Raw genomic sequence first — 19,061 nt, 5'->3', positions numbered from 1 at the left:
CGTTCTTATATTATGCTTTTCTTACAGAGTACACACAAATAAAGATTTCAGCAAGCTGTAGCTTCCTCTACAGTTTTGTTGCTGTTGAGCTCTTCTTTAGCTCTGTGATCTTTGCAGGCCTCCCACTCCTACAGGGAGAGTAGCATCAATCCTGAATTTCATTCACTTGTAGACAGGTTGTCTTTTTGTGCACCGATGAACACCCAAGACCTTAACAAACACTTCTATAGCCATTCCCCGTCTCTATTATGCTTTCCCCAAACGTCCTGTGATTAAGGCATGGTTCACACCCACCTGTCTTTCTCATGAGGACTTTGTCGCTAATCCAGATCTCACCTACAGTTGTGTTTAGCTTTGTTAGTTTGCTCTCAGCATTAAGCCTCGCTAACTCGTGATCAAGAGGTAGTGACAAACATGACACAGCATGACCTTGTAACAAGCTCTGAAACATGGGAAAAGCTTGTTAGAGTATTACAAACACAATAATGTGCAATTATTTTTAGATACTGGTATATCATGTAGATATATAAGCCAAGACCACACATTTGCAAAATGTTCTGGTGTCATCTATTGTAATGCATATTGTATAGTTGAGTACAGCTCTCAGTTCAGACTTGCAGGAACACAGCACTAAATAAACACGCATTGCAACTATGCCTATTATGGATTCCAGCTATCAAGTCTCAGCACAGGTTATGTTGACGCAGACAACTTCACTTCTTAGGTATAACGTAGTGTTTTGCAGGCAGTTAAAGGGACAGCAGACATTGTTATTCCATTCTGAAGAAAATGTGTCCTCTTCGCACCACGCCATCAGCAGACTCGCAGACAGCCTGCAGTTTCCATTCACAATATTGACAGCCCCCACCACCAGAAGCAGGCACCAGCACCCCCCCTCCCTCCGCACAGCAGATGCTGTGACGGGCGCCATGATGATGATCTGGGATTTTGCCTGCAGCAGCAACCAGAGATGCTACAACACTGCAAGATGGGCTGTGGGCGCTAAATGATTCGACGGAATCGAGCCGGAGCACGGCAAAGATGGCGGATCGAGGGTGAAGCGCATGCGTGGAGGCTTCAACATAAGCTTTTTTTTGTGTGTAAAAATTGGACAAATGACAGGCTTGAGGTGTATGACGTTGATGTTCTTCATTAATTTAAATAGCTGATGTATTTTCTAAACGCTCATAAGTGGTGTTTTTGAGGCGTGAAAGCAGGCTCGCGAGCTATGTGTAGCCCATTTGTAGCTCATTCATATTTTACAGCCGAGCCCTGCTTCCCATAATGCAGCGCGACGTTGCGGATACAGCTGTCTACTTGGTTATCTTTTCTGTCGAAAGTCTCGGGCAGCAAGCTGCTGGTAGCTTGACGGTGCAAAGACGGCAAGAAGCGAGCGGCCGGCGGGGGAGGCAGGCAGTGCGAAGGAAAGGACAGGGGGAATTTAGGCTGTGTCCCGTATTTGGAATAAGCGAGACTAGAACACAGCTTTCCTCTTGACGTGAACGGGCTGCCGTATAACCTTCAAAAGGGAGCCGCATTTTGACGGCTAACTTACGGACTGTTTGAACTCTTCAACAAACCGTCATTTGAGGAGAGACCGAAGAGACGTTTGGTTTCTGGACGAAGAATGGGATTTAAAGAACATATCTGCCAGCACTGAGTTGTGAAAACAAGGAGGTATTTTCCAGCTGGACGGAAAACTGTCGAAGGAAGGCCGAATTCCGCTAAGCTTTATTAACACTGTGCATGATACATGTCAACTTCTTGGGAAAAACGGGTGGAATGTTGGCATTTAGGGACGGAGAAAAGTAACGTTAACGTTAGCTCACGGGCTAGCTAAATAGCTAACCTAGCAGGCTGCTAACTAAGCCTGTGTCGCCCTTCCATTCCTGGAGCAGAGGAGGGGCGCTGGGGCTTTGTAGCATTGCAGATCTGCCTTGCATTTTTTGGGCTGCAGCAAGAATGGAGAATCCCAAATATCTGCCACAGCAACAACTCAGGGAGGTCTGCTGAGCGACGTCTACTCTATTTTTTTTTTTTTTTTTCTATTTCCATCAGAGAAGACCTGAAAACTGCCAGCCAGCGTTGCGAATTCATCAAAATCAGCCGGCCCGGGGCAGCCGGGGTCTGTAATTGTGACTACTTCTTTTCTTATGTGCCCCCGTGGGGATAGGTATAAAAAAAAAAAATGGGGAAGTGCTTGCATGTCTTACCAAATGGATTCAGGATCTCGAGAAGGAGATCATGAATAGGTCGTCTTTAAGGAAAAATTAGCCCCGGCCTGCCCTCAACACAAAGTTTTATTATTTTCGAGGCACACTCAAGGTGAGAGAACTTCTTTACAGGCCCCTCTGCGCTAACTTAACAGGCCGCCCCCCGTCTCACTCCTCCGTCATCATTACTTTAAGAAATAAAAAGCCGGAATAAACATGTCGGGAGAGGTGCGTTTGAAGAAGCTGGAGAAGCTGATCCTGGACGGGCCAGCTCAGTCTAATGGCCAGTGCCTGAGCGTGGAAACGCTGCTGGATATCCTGGTCTGCCTCTATGATGAGTGCAACAACTCACCGCTCAGAAGAGAGAAAAATATCCTGGAGTTTTTGGACTGGGGTGAGTAAAAGCCAACCCACACCCCCCCTCCCTTTTTTCTCGTTTGTTCCGTGCATTCAGCCTCCCTGTCTTTTTGGTAAGATGATAAGCTAATAATGTTGGTGGTGCAGTGGCCCTCCCTTCCCCATCACATTCCTTTTATAGTAGTAGTGAGGCTCAGTTGGCCTGCTCTCTTCTCGCACAAACCCTCCCCAAAACTAAAAGCAAGGCCACTTTATTCTTGTGCAATTAAATGTTTTATATGTTTTGGAAGAGCACAAAGCGCCGGCGGCATGTTGGGATTACGGGAGCGCACATTTAAACAGAAGACACCGTTTATTACCAAAAGCAGATATGTTGTATAAGAAGTGCTACCAAGTTGACAATGAGAAGGAATACAAAGCAATCGTGAAGATCTTAAGCAGGTCCAGTCAGAGTTTTGATAAGAATCCAGGAAAGATCTAATAAAGACGTCCTTGCCTTCAGGCCACTGTCTAAAAACCGCTCTTACATAAAGTAGATACTTCTCTGTCACTGCACCAGCACCTCTCCAGTTCAGTTTGCTACTTTACACGTCAGTTTGTTTTCTTTTGTATGGGCGTGTATGCGAGAGCTTGTTTATATACTTCTTGTCCATATCGTACGGAGATTGTGCGGAAATAAAATGAGTGGCGTTTTGTTTGATTAGTTTCTGATAAGGAGAGGGATTTGCAGTTTTGTAACTTTCCCACTGGTTAAAAGCAAGGTTAGAAAAAACAACACACAGGAGGCAGGAGGACCACACACACACACACACAAACAGCGCAGGCATTTGTGCAGAAGGGCTGCGTGTGTGTGACATTGGGGTTAGGTTTGTGCATGAAGCAGGAATGTGAACAACTCACCTTTTTTTTTTATCTAGTGCAGAGGCCCAGCTAGCTGCCGGAGCATGCCTGGCTGGCCTGCTTGTCTTTTAAAGCCCTGAATGAAGTGCACAGCAGTACTGAAGCAGTGCAGGAGCAAATCGTTGCCCTTACAGACAGAAACGTGGACCAAGACAGATTAATAATACATAAGGCGATAAGAGACACAGTTATAATGGAAGGAAAGTGCTGTTTGACGTATTACTGGCATCTTTATGTCTGGCTTTATTTCTGTTTGGACTACAGTGTTAAACAAGCAGCATTCTGGCTCATCTTTGAGTGTTAGTGTCAAAGAGAGACGGGATGGCGATGAAGTCAGTAAAATGGTGGTAAATCTTCGGTCTTTTCCACCAGCCACGATCTGGACAACCTATTTTGTTCTAAAAATGGACCTATTCTGACTGGAAGTGGCTGGATTTGGGTGATTATTGCATCTGCATGAGGATAAATGGTTACTTTACTTCCTGTTTAAACCTAATATGTACGTTTCCACATTTGCTAGTCCTCAGCTGATCTGCTGCACTTAGCTGGCTTTGCAACAATGCCAGTTTGCTCTGGCCTTTAAGGAGAAGTGCTTGGGTGCCAAGTGGTGACTTCATCTTGACATTTCCCTGTGTTGACACTAGAAACTCTTTGACTAAGCTCAGCCAGACACAACACACAACACGCAGATGTGTCCAAGCAGTCATAACTGTCAGAGGTATATTGCTTCTTGTTATTGTGTCCCACTTCAGTGGGGCTGCTTTTAAAACTTCCAGACTTCAACAGTTAATATCAGTGTATATAGTTCAGTTGCAGAGTTTGCCTACACAAACTTAATTGATCAGGAGTCCCCTATGCAGCCAAAAGGCAGCCTGTGCTTGTGTTTTGGGGATTGTCCAGTTGTTCTGTACTTTGTTCAAGGTACCAATGCAAAAAAAGTCTTGAAACAAAATAAAAGATTATTTCTTGCATCAGGTAACTAAAACAACTGTGTAACAACGGTGTCAAATAATGAATATTTGGCCTTTACCTGCTTATAGTTTTATTTAGTAGAACTATACCAACCTTTTGACTTTAGGAGACAGCAAAGACATTAATTCAGTCAAAGAAAACCCAAGTACATGTTCACAATGTTTCATGTTCCTGCCTCTACCATGCTCATATGTACATATGCTGTATACACGGCTAAAGGTGCACCACTGTAGTAGTTAGACTACAGCTGCAGCTATGCTATGTTCATCATTGATTCTCCTTCCAGTTATTGTTTTTTATTTAAACAGCATTCATCCATACAAATTGTAAAATGCAGCAGCCTGATGTCATAATGGCAATCTGAGTGAAAGTTGAGTTGCTCTTAGTTCCCTGTTAATTCTGTGTCTTTTGAGAATAATGAATTGAATAGCACAGTACCAAGAAGGCATCCATTATAAACAGAGACTCCCAAAGGGTCTTTTATTATGGCTGGGGTGAATTGATGAATTAAGGGATTTATTATTGGCGCTTCTGGACCAAATAGTTGTGAAGAGTCTCACAGATTAATTCGACCTGGCGGAGTTCCCCCGAGGACTACATACTTCCAAGGACCCTTTTCCTATTTCTGTTTTCATCACTAAAGCAACATAATCACTGGCAGGTAGTTTTACAGCGTCACATAGTTTTGGATGACACACAACAACAAACAACAGCATCCCATACGGGGATGCTATGAACACCATGTTTTGTTCCAGTCTTTTTTTTTAAATCTAATAGTACGAACTGGTGCTTGCAGGCTAAACTTTCTAACTGAGTTTAAACCTTTGCTGCAGTCATGTGTTTGGTCTATCAACATACAGTTATGTCAGGACCAGTCAATGTACAGTTACATCACCGCTACGGTTAAGTTTCCTCTTGTGCTTCCTACCCTGGAGTAGGAGCTAAACGCCCAAAAACAAACTTCTAAGAACTATGATCATTCTCACATCTGCAGTTTAGACACGTGACGTAGGGCTCCTCACGCCAAAAGTTAAGTCCACACGATAGCAGACCACACCTTTGTGGCATAGCCATCAACAAAAATATGGCAGAATTGAGGTCGAGTCTCTTCTTGTCCTGAAAAGTTTTTAGAACGTCACCACTCCCATGTTTTCTTTTTTCTTGGCAGAACACTCAGCCACACGGCCAAAGGAAAACGCACACCTGTTACATATGCAGCACATTTTGTAGTATTTGGACATCAACTAGCTAGATGTTAACACAAGAGCTGACATAGTACCGTCGTAGTTGTCTGTTTATACAGAGAGTACATAACCGATTGTAGCCTATAAGAAACAGATTGGGTCAGAAAGAGAGTGTTAAGTCATACTCAGAACACAGTTTAATCCTACATACAGCAAAATGGTTCAAGATGGGCCCCATGAAACCTAAGACCTGTTCAGCTTGTGAGTGATCTGCCTTTGTCAGCCACACGGAGGCTGTACATCCGCATCCCCTCTTTCGCAGCAAAGACACATCATTGTAGCTTAGTCACTTCGCCTGCGTACCTTTTTGCTAAGGCAGCACAGCCGTGACAAAGGTGCAGCGATGTTCCCTTTTCTTCCTGAGAACGTATATGAGCCAGAAGAGAAGGCAAACATTTGTATTGGTTTTGCTTTTCTTCTTGTTTGGTGACCTCATTGGAGCTGAAATAGAGACCCCTACATGACCTGCAGCCACAGGGGAAATGAACACGGGAAAGTACGCTGTATCCTGACTCCTTACATACACCACAGCTTTTACACTGCCCACCAATTCCTCTGGCTAAGGAACTGCACTCATAGTTGTTCTTTTAAACCTGGCTTGTGCAGTTCAATCTAAGCCAGTCAATCTTCCTACCTATCTGTAATCTCAGTTGTTTGCATTCAATTGTGTTAAATTCAAATGATTTTTATATTACCGGTGTTTGCTAATTAAAAAAATAACAACCTTAAACCATAAATAGATGGAGATTTTAAAGAGTTAACAGAAAGCTGTATTCTGTGAGGAATATTGTTCAGCCTTCAGAAGTAGATGAATTACACGTACTCCTTTTCTAAAGAACAAGCATTTCACAATGAGAAGATGAATAATGACTTTATTGGAACGTAATTCTTTCAGTTTCACATTGATCTGTGGTTCATGTTGGTTGTTGTGTTAGAAGCCCACCCATGATGTTGATGCCTGAAAAACTGGTTATAGTCTCAATGTAAAATTTGTGTGTAAGTTCTCCCATCATTACCTGCTTCTTGTTTTAGTCTCCATTTCCCTCCCTGAGTTGAGAAATGAATTGCAGGGCAGTCGAATAAAAAAACGGTAAGCCATGCCAGGCCACAGTTGGCAAACATGGGGGCGGCAGCTTGACCTTTCCTCTATCCGGGCTCAGTGTTAGCCTGCAGTGGCCAGCTGTTCAGCTGCAGCTGATGTGTGCTCCACCCTGCAAGGTTTTCATTGGCAGCATGCCGCAACACACTACTCGCAGTGGAGACATGCACACACACTTATTATTGTGGTTTTTCCTAACTTGGCTATCTTGTAGTGCTTAGACTTTAGTACCTCCAAGTTATTCCTGTTCTTGTACAGATGAGAAGAGGAGTGATTCTGTAAAAAATATAAATTCTCGGTTTTAAAGTTTGCAACCCTTTAAGCTTCTGGATTCTTGGTCTACAGCACCACGGTAGTAATAAACATGTGTTTGGACTATTTTAAGCGATGTGATTACGAGCTGCTTTCCCGACTTTGTTGTAGCAGCATGCTCAGTTCAAGTGGAGATAAACCAGAGAGGAAAGGGATTCTGGTGCTCTGAATTTTGCCATCCTTAGGCAGATAATTAAGAGTAGATTGTGAAGCAGTATTTTATGATGAGAACTAGAAGCTTTGAGATGATAATAAACTGACAAAGAAAGAAAGTGAAACTGAAATAGTTGCTGTCTGATTGTAGGAGTTTCAAATCAGTCGTAATCAGATAATAAAGCAGTTACTGTCACATATTCTAAATCACAACTCAACCACAAATGATGGTTGTGAAAATGCTGGTTAGCATCATTGACCATCGGTGTCAGCCTACGTTATCTCTTATTTAAAGTCTTGTATGTCAGTATTTGTATCAGACATTAGAATCCTGTATGGGACGTCCTTGTTACCTCTCTGGCTCATTTCCTATCAGACTGTCCAATGGCTGCAGCAGGCACAGAGGACAGGAAGGGACCGCAAGGACTAAGTGAGCTAGTACGGAGCCAAATGGTACATGATGTCATACAAGGAAGTGGGACAGCTGTATTGCATTGTGTCATTGTGTACTCTGCGGCTTATTCATTTCCAACATTTAGGTGTTATTGGGAAGACGCAAGGTCACACTGTTTACTTCCTTGCTGGTGGATGTTAACACATACAGAGCAGATGCCGGGGTGATCAGTTGAAGACTCATAAGCTCTTGGAATATTTGTGTCATTTGTACACACACACACACACACACACACACAGCCTTTTACATTGTCCTAAGAGGACTCATAAACAGTCAGACATGGCAGAGGGGCCCATGTATCCTGTCCCCGCTCGCTGTCCGCTAATTCACACCAGAGTTTAGTGTCCCGAAGGGGGAAGTCTAGCAGACACTTACGCTTTATTAGGCTTTTTTACTCTCCACATTTCATTCACTCTTTGCCTAAATAACCTGCAGCATTCCAAACAAACTAAAGATCATGAAATCTGTTTAAGTGCCTGAAACATGTTTTGGCATATATGCACTTATTTGGTGTATTTGCTTTATTGCTAGATGTGAAGTGTTCAGTACCAGCTGGTTAGCTGGTGGTGGCAGTGACAAAAACAAGAATGGAAAACAACTATTCTGGTTCTGATCTAAGGTTGCCAGTAAAACTATAGTGTTGTTATACTTTTTTCTTTTAACCGATTAACTATAAAAAGCACAACATTATACAAATCAGTTGGCTTTAGAAATGCTGGATGTGGATATATGTGGACGTAGCCAAGCTATGTTTTCTAATTCTTTGGCTAAGCTATTTTCACTTAGTACTGACAGTATCTTCATAGTTGCTATACAGGTTTGAGAGTGGTATCAAATGTTCTCATGTCAACTTCAAAGTAGAATGTGATTGAGGGAGTTTCCCAAAAACTATTCAGAGTTATTCAGTCGAACATTTAACAGGGGAAACTCCAGCCTGTGAATAACGAAGATGTAACTTTTGAACAAAAAAAAAACAGTTCAGTCATAGTTTTGTGTGACTTTTTGTCATTTTAATGTGAAGCATGATAGATTCATAACTTCCTGTTAGGAAATTTGTCTGTTTTCTTGGGTTGGGACTTTAGACGGCTTTTGTCATATTGTAGAAGTTTTGATTGGACGGCCAGCAAGGAGTGGATGGATTAACTGGTATCCGTGACACCTGATGGCACTGCTGGATGATTGACTGGACCTTCAGCAGGGGAATGCATGTGGAATTATTCATGGCATTTTCAGCATCATGATATTCACAGATGGCCTTTAAAAACACTTAGTCAATCTGTCTACGAGCTTGGAAGGCAGAGACGTGCCTCCTTCTAATTGTGACATGTCATCAAAAAGTAGCAGAGGTAAGGTTAGCTTCCTTTATACATCCCCCAGAGGACAGACTGTAGCGCAGGTCATTAGCCAGACTCTCAGGACCCTCGGGATCTAACTGCGAATGGCCTCTCCTCCCCCGTCCCCTTTCCTTCTTTTCTTCACCTTAGCTTCTCATCCTCCCATCTATTTCCTTTCCTCTTTTCTTTTTCTGCTTCAGTCTTTCCCTGCAGTGCCTGTTAGTTGGATTTGGCCGACCTCTCCACTCAGCTGTCTGTCCGTCATTTCTGCCAGTGTTCACAGACCAAATGGAAGTGAAGCTGCTCAGTTGGCTGCCAGTGGCTCGTCACTTTTGAAAATAAGTCACTCTGTGTTGTATGGACATAAAGGTATACACTGTATACTTGCATAGGCACAAGAGATGTCCAGCTTGTTAGCCATTGTCATGGTTTATATTTAGTACACAGCATTCACATTACCACAACCTCAACCGGTGGTTTTACTCTATTAATTACAGCCTATGTGAAGCTTTTGGCATTAAAATGTGAGGCGTGTTTGATTTTTCTGAAATCTCTCAGGATTTAGTGCTACTTCTAATGCTTTTTAAATATTTTGTGTCGCTCTGTTCACACTGAAGGCAAAATGTTTGTCTGCTCTCCCCATAATGACTCTTAACTCAGAAGAGCAATTAGCAAGTCTTTCTTTTGCCAGCAAAGTCTGCACCAGTGACAAAGTAACATTGTTTTCTCACACTTTTTTTTTTTTTTTTTTATGTTGTCAAAGGGTGAATTTGGGAAAACTGCTCAACCCCTCCAACCGTTCAGCTGAAATAGTCCCACAGCCAGCTGGCGAAGGCTGTTGCTTGCATAGTTTTGTTTCTTCCCATACTCACTGAACCCGGGAGTGCGTTTCCGTGAATGGGAATGTATCCACACTGGGCTTGCTGAGAAAGATGTAAGCAAAAGGCATTTCAAAATGATGCAGGCACAATCACAGACACTTCCTGGGAATCTGTACAAGTAACAAGCTTTGACTGAAGGGATACAACAGATTGAATGGGTATTCCTCTGACACTGGATCACAAAGCCTCTCAATTATTTTGTATTATTTTATGTAATGTCTTCCTTTAACTACTGGTTTTATAATATAAACACCACATTCTCTCCAGTAGTGTATTTCATTCTTTGTTTATTGTGGTATGATTTACATGTGGAGAGAAGATTAATAATATGTGGATCATTCCAAGTCTGGAGAAAACTTTTTATATAACCAATGCAGTTAAGGAATATGAGACTTGGGCAGCAGCCATAGACACAATTAGGCTTCCACACAGGCTAGGTTCAGATGCTAGGTGCTAGGTGAACATATTATTTGTGAATTATTTCAAAATAAGATTGATGTTCTGTGACATGCTGATCCTTTGCAAAGGAAGGCTGAAGACAGATTTTTCAAAGAAGCAGAAATGTTAAATTTAATCTTATTACACAGCCCAGAGTTTTTATTCACATATATCTATTAGATTGGAGTTTTGCTGGCTATTCAATGCTCCTCTGTCTCCGACCCCTAGTAAAAACCTCTTAGCTGTTCTTATAACCCCAGGATCCTCACCAGGGCACAAGTTCATAAATAACATGGAAGAACACTGCAGCATGTGATCCTCTTTGGCCCTTTTGTTTAACCTCCTCCAGTTTCCTTTTTTCCTCCCCACTTTCTTCTATCACAGGATGTTTCTCTGACATGCAGAGAATGAGCCAGGGAATTTGGCATGGAATACCCATCTGTGGTTGTACGGGGAGATGCCAAGAAATCCAGTTCGCCTCTGCTCATGTCTGCACGTGGTGGGCATGTTAGCGGGGACGTAAAGTTGGTCTTATTCGTTTTACCTTTTTGTTTAGTTTCTGTTTATCCTGTTGTTTTGCTATGTTGGAATGTAAATTCCCATTTGCACCAGCCCAGTTAGCATTTTAGATGATAGCCAAGGTCAGTGCTGAAGATATGTTTTATTAATCTGAATGCTGTTCTTCACTTCCTGCAACAGCTGTGGCTGTGCTATTGTGCCCTGACCTTCTTTCACTTAGATGTATCAGTAGCTTTCTTGTTCAGTTTTGCATAATACTACTACGATCATCAATTTTGCTTCATCATTGCTAATAGGAAATATTGTTTTGATGCAGGTGTTTCATGACAGAAAGCAATTCACAAGTTTTAAGATTTATCTACGGCCATAAAAAAGGACAGTGTATTCTATCAGAACATGACATGACGTGGTGGTGGTGGGGTGTTTTACTATTTCTGTAGATTTTCTATCTCCTTCCTCTATAGAAGAAAACTCAGGCCGAGCTCCAAACCTCTGGCCGTGGCTGCTTTATGTCCCTCCGCACGTGCTGTAGCCAGCGCATCCCCTGGCTGCTTTCATCTCTGTGTGCAAAAGCGCTGACTCAGACACAGCCCCAGCCCCTCATAGCCGGGCTGCCTGTGGAATTTAGAGCTGAGGTGCAATGTTAGGGAGAACGACAGCTGTTTAGATGAGGCCAGGTCTGCTTCTTTGTCCACTAGCGCCACCCGCCCCATTTGCTTTCCTTCTGTCTGTCTGTCAGCTCTTGGTGTTGCTCTTGCTTTCATTGTTTAATTCAGTGTCAGTCTGTCATTTGACTTGATCTACATTGCTTTTAATTTACTGCTTTTTTTATACTGCACACATCTTATTGCTAATATCTTTGCCCCGATATCCTTCCTCTGTAGTCCTCTCTATTCTGTCTCTTGCTGTCCTTTATTTCCTCTGTTTGCTCTCTCCTCCTCCTGCCCTCCCCTCCCCTTCCTGTCTCTGACAGCTCCTCTCCCCCCTCCCTCCCAGACTGCTGCATCCCAGCTTTGCCTAGTGACAGACAAGGGTGGGTTGGCCTGTGGCTCTGTCTAGGGCATGCACCAGCAAAATTATGCATTTTGGATGTATGTAGAAACATGTGTCTGTTTTTTTTTCTTATTGGAGCACGTTAGCAAGTGCAGACTTTAAGTTATTGTGTGCAAAAGAGGCACCCGTACAGAAACGGAGTCTATCAGACAGTGTAGTCAGTCCAGCCAGCAGTGACAGCACAGAGCTGAGCTGCATCTATAATAAAGCACTTCTGCTGCATCTACACACACACACACACACACAGGCTTTGATTCTGTGTCTAATGCTGTCGTATCTATAAAGGAAGCTCAAATGGAAATGATCGGTATTTGGCCTTTGAATTTGTTTAGGCTAAATAAGGATTAGTTTCTAAATTAGCTGCTTGGCAAGACTGATTAAAAAAATGCTGCAGCAGCGGCCGACCGGTTACTGGTTGAATCCCAGACTGCTCAGAAAATGTGGACAAGGGTAAATTTTGTCCCCACTTCTTATCAGTAGTGCTGCAGTGACGCAGGTTTTAAATCTGATGCAGATGTGCAGAACTTTTAATTGACATCAGTAGATATTAATGTGCATTCTTGTAAGACTCAAAACAGGTTTAGCCAGTCAGATGTTTCAGTTTAAAAGGAACTCATTTGTAATAGATATATTTTGTACACATCTAATGTACAGTATCCACCCAAATGCATTTTGAATAGTGTTACTTTCCACGTGTATGCATCCCGGTTATACTTCTGATTGGATCTGTCTTATGTTTTCCGGGGTACATGCAATAAGGGTTATCCCTAATTTAGCCAAGAAAGTGGACATAATGCATGACAAGCCAGAATTGTAGCCATCTAGCTTGCTAGCTTAAACCTGCTCTTAAACATAAACACATTGATGAATAATGCTCCCAGGGAAAGACAACAGTTTTCTTTTCAGACCCTCTCATTCACACATAACATTCAGTGGTTTGGCTGATCTGGGACTACAGTAGATGCTGTTCAGTGTACCTTCTGTATGGTCGAATGTGTTGAAATTACTGGAGCAGCAGTGTTATGTTAGCTGCCATTATCACAAGGACTGCCACGCTGTCAGTGGCTATTTCCGCAGAAATTTTTGCTGATGTAGTTACACTCTGAGTATTTCAACGACAGATGGATTGTGATAGACACCTTTTAAGTACCCGACACGAATATAGACCTCAATTTAATTTAATTCAAGATTTATAAAACAATTCTCGCTGAAACAGCCTTGTGCTTGTTCAGTCCACTGTGGACTCATTAGCATTCGATCTTGCATTTTGTGGTATTTCTGCTCAATCTTCTTAAGTGGATAATGAAAGGGGAATCGTGAAAAATTATGCAAAGAAGATGAGAGATGAGGACAAATTGAAATAGTTGAAATAATTAGTGAAGCCCACAGAGTTGGCTTGGATTCAGCGAAGAAGATATCAGTTGAAGTGAGGTTGTACTCTTTGTTCCTCTGCCTCTGTGCTTCTTGCTATAGCTGACTCTGACAGAGCATTGACCTTGGCTTGTGGTGCATTGGTGAATTTGACAATGACCCGACCTATTTTTAGGCCTGTCTATATATCTACGCTGCGTTATCCGTGCTTGTCTCTTGTACTCACTGTTCTGACCTCCCTGTATTTTATAGTGGAGACGCATGACTCAAATAATGCTGGATAGGCGAGCAGTTTGTCAGCAGCATTCACCCATCGTTCACCTGAATGGCGCTCTTTCACGCCGGTGGGTCTCACATGCAACTGATCTGATTGTCCCTCAGTGGTTCAGCAGAGGACTGAATCACTGTGTTGTCTGGGTAGATCCTCAGTGATAAAATGAAGCCTCTGTGCGGTGCCCGGCAATCTGGTTACACATTCACTCATAAGCATGTTTCCTCCTCAACGTTGTTACATTCAGATAGTGGTTTAGTGGTTTAGTGGTATCTGTTTTGAAAGAGGTTTTGTGAGTCGTGGGTGAATGTGTTAGAACGAGTTTGCGACTGGTAATGTGGCACAACTTAAAGACTGCAACTCAAAGTGGATGTTTTAAAATTTCTTTTATATATTCAAATGAACTTTATATGCGGTTTGACTAACCCACACCGCGCTGTCCTCGGCTGTCCCTGTCCTGTGTCTCTCTTCTGAGAAGTCTCTGGTGGAAATCCTGTGGTCTCTCTGATTGCCATCTCAATTGTTTTCCACCGAGTCGTCTCTGTTGTTCACCCCTATATATAGAGAGCTGCCTCAGACTGTTTCCTCCCTCTGCTGAAGGTCATGATACAGACACAACAATTTGACATGCTGCTGATGAGTAAATTTCATCACCCCCAAATCCAATTATTTTACCCCAAGGCATTTGAAACAAGACTAATAAGTACCACATTAGTTAGTTTGTTTTTCCCCATCCCGTGTATTGATTGCTCATATTTTATCGTAGTCAGATTGGGCTGAGTTTGAGTAGAATTCAGTTTAGAATGACCCAATATTTTCTATCTACTGTCCGTCATATTTTGTTAAAAAAAAAGAGGAAGTGTATGTCATTTATATTTGGTTTTCTGTTTTAACCGTACCCAACATTAATGACTGACACATACACTGTAGAATAGTTTCATACTTCACTAGTTTTATGCCGGAGTTAGGGTTAAATGTTGAGGTTTTAATGACGTTTCTGGCCAAAACACTGACATCGGGTATTAATTACTTTGCATTTGCCCTCCATGCTTTAGTCCCTGTAGTTGGATGCTTAGCCTTAATTGCTTTGCTGGGATCCCATCTGTTTTAGGAATGCCTCATTTGTGCAAATCTGCTCCCCTGCAGATGCAATTGTCTTCTGATAAGGAAATGCCGTAATCGAGGTATTTCCATTTATTATTATAAAGATATTCCCAAGGTCAGTAAACGACTTAGCTGAGCTGGCTACTTCGTTCAGCCATAACTTTGACTAGTTGTACTGGGTATGATGGTTTTAACCCTCGTGCTACCCTCTTGCATAATCTCTCTCTGTCTGTCCATTCGCTTGGGGTCCCAGAGACCCAAAGGGTTTAAAAATGAATGCTTTTTTTGTGTGTTTTAAAAAGTCATGTTTCATTTTTAACCTTTCAACCGAAAAGACTTGAGGGTGAGGGTTAACTGATGAATTTGGGAAATATAATGTTATTTTTTGCGTAGTGACTGGGCTGAGCAGTCCTGCTAGCATTACTCTAACGTTCAGATGAAGCCCTTACACGCTAGGTGTGCATTGTGGAAGTTAGAGTCTTGAACAGGACTTTATATGATGTAACAAAAAACATATCTTTTGCTGCTAAAACCAAAAGGCTTTGAAAAGAAAAGAAGCCATTCATCAAATTCTTCATAAGTATATACACTTTTACTATGGCCCCAAGCACAGTAGACAAATCACCAACTTGACTTGAAAACCCTGCTTGCTCAGCTGTGATTGCAATTGTTGTTCTATGGAGGTGTTTAGCACACAGTCAATTGGCCATAAACGCAGGTCTTCATTTTCAGCTAGACTATTGTTTTTAATTCTAAGTATTTCAAATATTTACTTTGAAGTGAATGGTCCTTCCTTGACTCGGTGCACTCGATATGTGTGGTGACAGTGCCGTTGCAAAACGTGCCTGGTCCCCCTAGTATTACATTCAGCACACTGCACCCTGTGGTTTATCAGCTTGTTGAGATAGTTGGTGCCTGCGATCACCTAGAAGTCTCATGTCCTCGTCAAAACAAGGGCCCGCCCCCCTGCAGCCTCCCACGCTGACTCAACCTACTTATCAGTGAGGTCATTAGCCTCGTAACTGTTATCTAGGTGTCTGCCCGCTATTGCGTGGCCGCTGTTTGTTCTCGCAGCTTACAGCACTGGGACTGAGCTTACGGATTCAGTCCTAAATGGATAAGGCCCGAGTTTCCCTGCCAGGTAAACTCTTGGGTGGATCATTTAATTGGTTGGCCAGTTAATTGAATTCATTGAAAATATGGGAATCTCCTTGGTCTGCTTGCCTTGTTGATTTAAGAATGGACATGGTCAACACTGTCTGTCTGTTTTGTTTTTTTGTTTTTTAAACTTGCTTTTGTCCTTTTAGAAGATATTTAGCCCAGTCTACTTCCAGCATTTATGTAGGGAAGAGGAAACTTTGTAGAGGACTAAGCATCCTTTTTGCTTATCATCTATGTTTGTGATACAACCTTGGATAGACTCTCTTTAACAGCAACTTGGAAAAGACCCAGCCCTGCCCATATCAAATCTTTGCATCTCTGTCAGTTTTTGGATCCTAGCTTGCACGGTATCCTCGCTTGGAAATATAATACATTATTTAGTAGCGGTCACATGTGTACCTTCATCCTGCTGTAAACGGGCAGCACGTCCCAACTCGCCCAGCTGTAGCCAGATGCATATTTTCAGGATGCTTTTGGTTACAAGTCCCAGCACTGACACCTTTCTTCTGGAGGTTATAATTAGTAGCCAAGCTAGTCTTTTGTGCAGTAACGGGGACTGGTTGTGGCCTAGAAAGTGTCTGTTGTGCACGGCTGCAGCAGAGGGGGAAGTGTGTATATATAGCGTAGCCCTTCAGTCCCCTCCATTTATTTTGGGAGCAGAAAGTGGTAATTTAGTGGCTTTCTCCAAATTTCAGTGTCCGTTAAATTCACAGCCTACCCATTATTCTTTTGCAACAAGAGGGGCCACCACCTGCCCTAGAAAAACTTTGTTGCAGTGTTGTAGTATTAGCAAGGAGTTCCATTTTTACTTTTTGGCTTATGTAACATGCCAGAGAGTTTTGCTTTTTCTGTCTGATAACTGTATTTTTGGATTTTGCTTTTGTCTAAACACATCCCAGTGTGTAGACACAAACAGGAAGACTTTGGTTTATTTACTGATTCTTACAATTTAATCTTTCTCTCAGACAATTCAAATACAAATTGAAGACACGCATGTAACTGTAAATGTTTGGTGTGGTGAGCCTTGACAAATCACAGTTTAATTATATTCCTGGTGGAATCTCAAGTCAAAATGATTTTTGCTTCACTTTGTTAGTGCTGGAAGTGCCTGTAAGTGATGGGCTATGAAGTTAGCCTGGTGTAGCCAGCTCAGTTCTTATTACAATATCACTACTATAAGGCTGCTTTCAACTGATATAGAGGAAAAAATACATCGGCATGCAGTTGTATAGTTGGATACTCAGTTGGATGACTGAGTTGAAAGTTTGATGGAAGTTTGAAGTGTCCAAATGGCGTGTGACCAGACAGGTTAGAACAGGCTCCAAATTTCTAGTGTTGTCTCAAAAGTTCCAAGTGTGGAAATGGAAATCATTTCTGTTTTCTGTTTCTGCCCCGATAACTGAGGCATGCTAGCCTGACGAGCCAGACCCACATTAAATGTAGGGTCTGGGCACTCTCCATAGACAGGGCTCAACCGGAGGGGTGGGATAAACGGTTGTCTTTCAAACTCCCTCTCCACGCAATAGGATAGTGCTACAACCAATCAGAGCAACGAAGAGCGACGGAAAAGAGAGTTCCTTGCATGTGTTGTGGAAAAAACTTATCCTAATAGATATTAAATAATTCTTGTTGCATCCTGTTTTTTTTTTTTTATGAGTTCGCCTACAGGTTGAGTTTCTCCTGCATTAATCATTTTTAAGCTGTGGATCAAACTTTTGCCGTATCCGGTTGGCAAAACTCCAAATACATCCTTCTTTTGTAAGAACGACCTCAGTGCAGTTTCTTGTTCCTTTCTCAGAGAAAAGCTTAACTTCAAGTCTTTCAGAGTGGCGGCCAAAGCCGATTCGAAAGAAAGTTGTTCGCTAGCAGCAGCCATCGCTCTGGTAGTTCTAGCAGGATGGGGAATTCACGCGTAATTAATTCACGGAACTTATGGTCGCAGGTCAGTCGTCATCATGTTAAGCCCGCCCACCGACTCGTGATTGGCCCGGTCCATCTTGGATTTTTCGAAATCTCAAGTCAACGGAGAGTAACTAGACTGCCCCTGGAAGCAAATGTAATTTGCTGCCGCTAGGGGCGCGTCTAGATTCTAGGCTAGGGGCATGCAGCTTCAGTCCTAAATGTTAGCAAAGCCGACTATACTACTTGGTCAACTTTGTAGGTATTAATGACTGCTGCATTCCTCTTAGGGGAGGTCCAGCTCTTGTGCATGCTGTATTGGTTTATTGTTAACAGAATTCCAGCTGTGCTTTTCCTACCTGTGTTTGCAGTGAAGAAACACAGGTCCTTCCATTTTTATTTAAAATTGAATCAAAGGAAATTATGACTTGTGCCAAAAAAACAGTTAAATAACCATTAGCCAGTCCTGGAAGTATAGGTGATTTTTACAGTACAGCTGATTTATATTTCTTATCAGAATTCCTAGATCATTCATAGGTGCCAGTATACTTAATGAAACATTAGGACAGATTGAAAACTACTGATGCAATGTTAAGACTTAAAGCAGTGTTGCGCATGACGGTCTGTCAGCGTGTGAAGGTTTTTGGTAACTTGAAACACATATTTCACATCAGCAATGTAGCAAGCTGCAGCTTTGAAGATGACCCCACTGATAAGCAACAAAACACAAATAAGCCGCAGTGTTCTGTCGGCTAACTATGCTCTAAGTGCATCACGGTGTCAGTCACTTCCACCATGGAAATGTGCTGTTTCTGCCCTGTTTTTCTGTCTGGCATTGTCACCTGCATTTTTGCCGTCGCTTCAGGTCCTTCCTGTCGGCCTCAGCTTGAGCTCACCTAGCTAGGCAGGTTTCCAGAGAATGAAAGGCATCTTGGGTTACCTCCATCACCATGACACATATTGCCACAGGGAGCCTGCAAACACATCTTAATGTTGAATAGAAAAGACCTGGGTCATCTGTATAGTAAAAGGCACTCTGGTTGTTTTCTCCAGTGACAGCAGTGGGGGATGTGTATGTCCATGTATGTCAGTGAATAGTTTAACTATGTGTGCGTGTATACAGACAGTGTAGTTTTTACTGTCTGTGACATCTCAGTGTTTTCTGAAATGTCCTTCATCACACTTCTCCTGCATCTTTTATTTTCTTACATCTCAAATTCCCTTCTTTGCTGCTCCTCCTCCTCCCGTCTTCACTTGCCACCACCCATCTTCCTCATTCATCCCTGTCTGTTATTGTTTCTTTTCCTTTCCATTCTTTCCATTCGA

At 42.4% G+C, this 19,061-nt stretch overlaps 1 protein-coding gene across 5 annotated transcripts in view; it reads left to right on the top strand.

Moving 5' to 3' along the window:
* The first annotated feature begins 1,374 nt into the window (after nt 1-1,374).
* Nucleotides 1,375-19,061, top strand: part of cdc42bpab (CDC42 binding protein kinase alpha (DMPK-like) b) — a 68,404-nt gene continuing 50,717 nt past the window's right edge. For all 5 annotated transcript variants that reach the window (XM_084560530.1, XM_084560532.1, XM_084560531.1 and 2 more), the window contains exon 1: nt 1,375-2,607. In XM_084560530.1, coding sequence (XP_084416656.1) covers nt 2,430-2,607 — 178 coding nt within the window. In that variant the 5' untranslated portion in view covers nt 1,375-2,429. The remainder of the gene's footprint in view (nt 2,608-19,061) is intronic.

The sequence above is a fragment of the Chelon labrosus genome (assembly GCF_963514085.1).
Source record: "Chelon labrosus genome assembly, chromosome: 14".
Classification (NCBI taxonomy): domain Eukaryota; kingdom Metazoa; phylum Chordata; class Actinopteri; order Mugiliformes; family Mugilidae; genus Chelon; species Chelon labrosus.
Note: the sequence above shows the minus strand (reverse complement) of the source record. Positions and strands in the feature narration are given on the sequence as shown.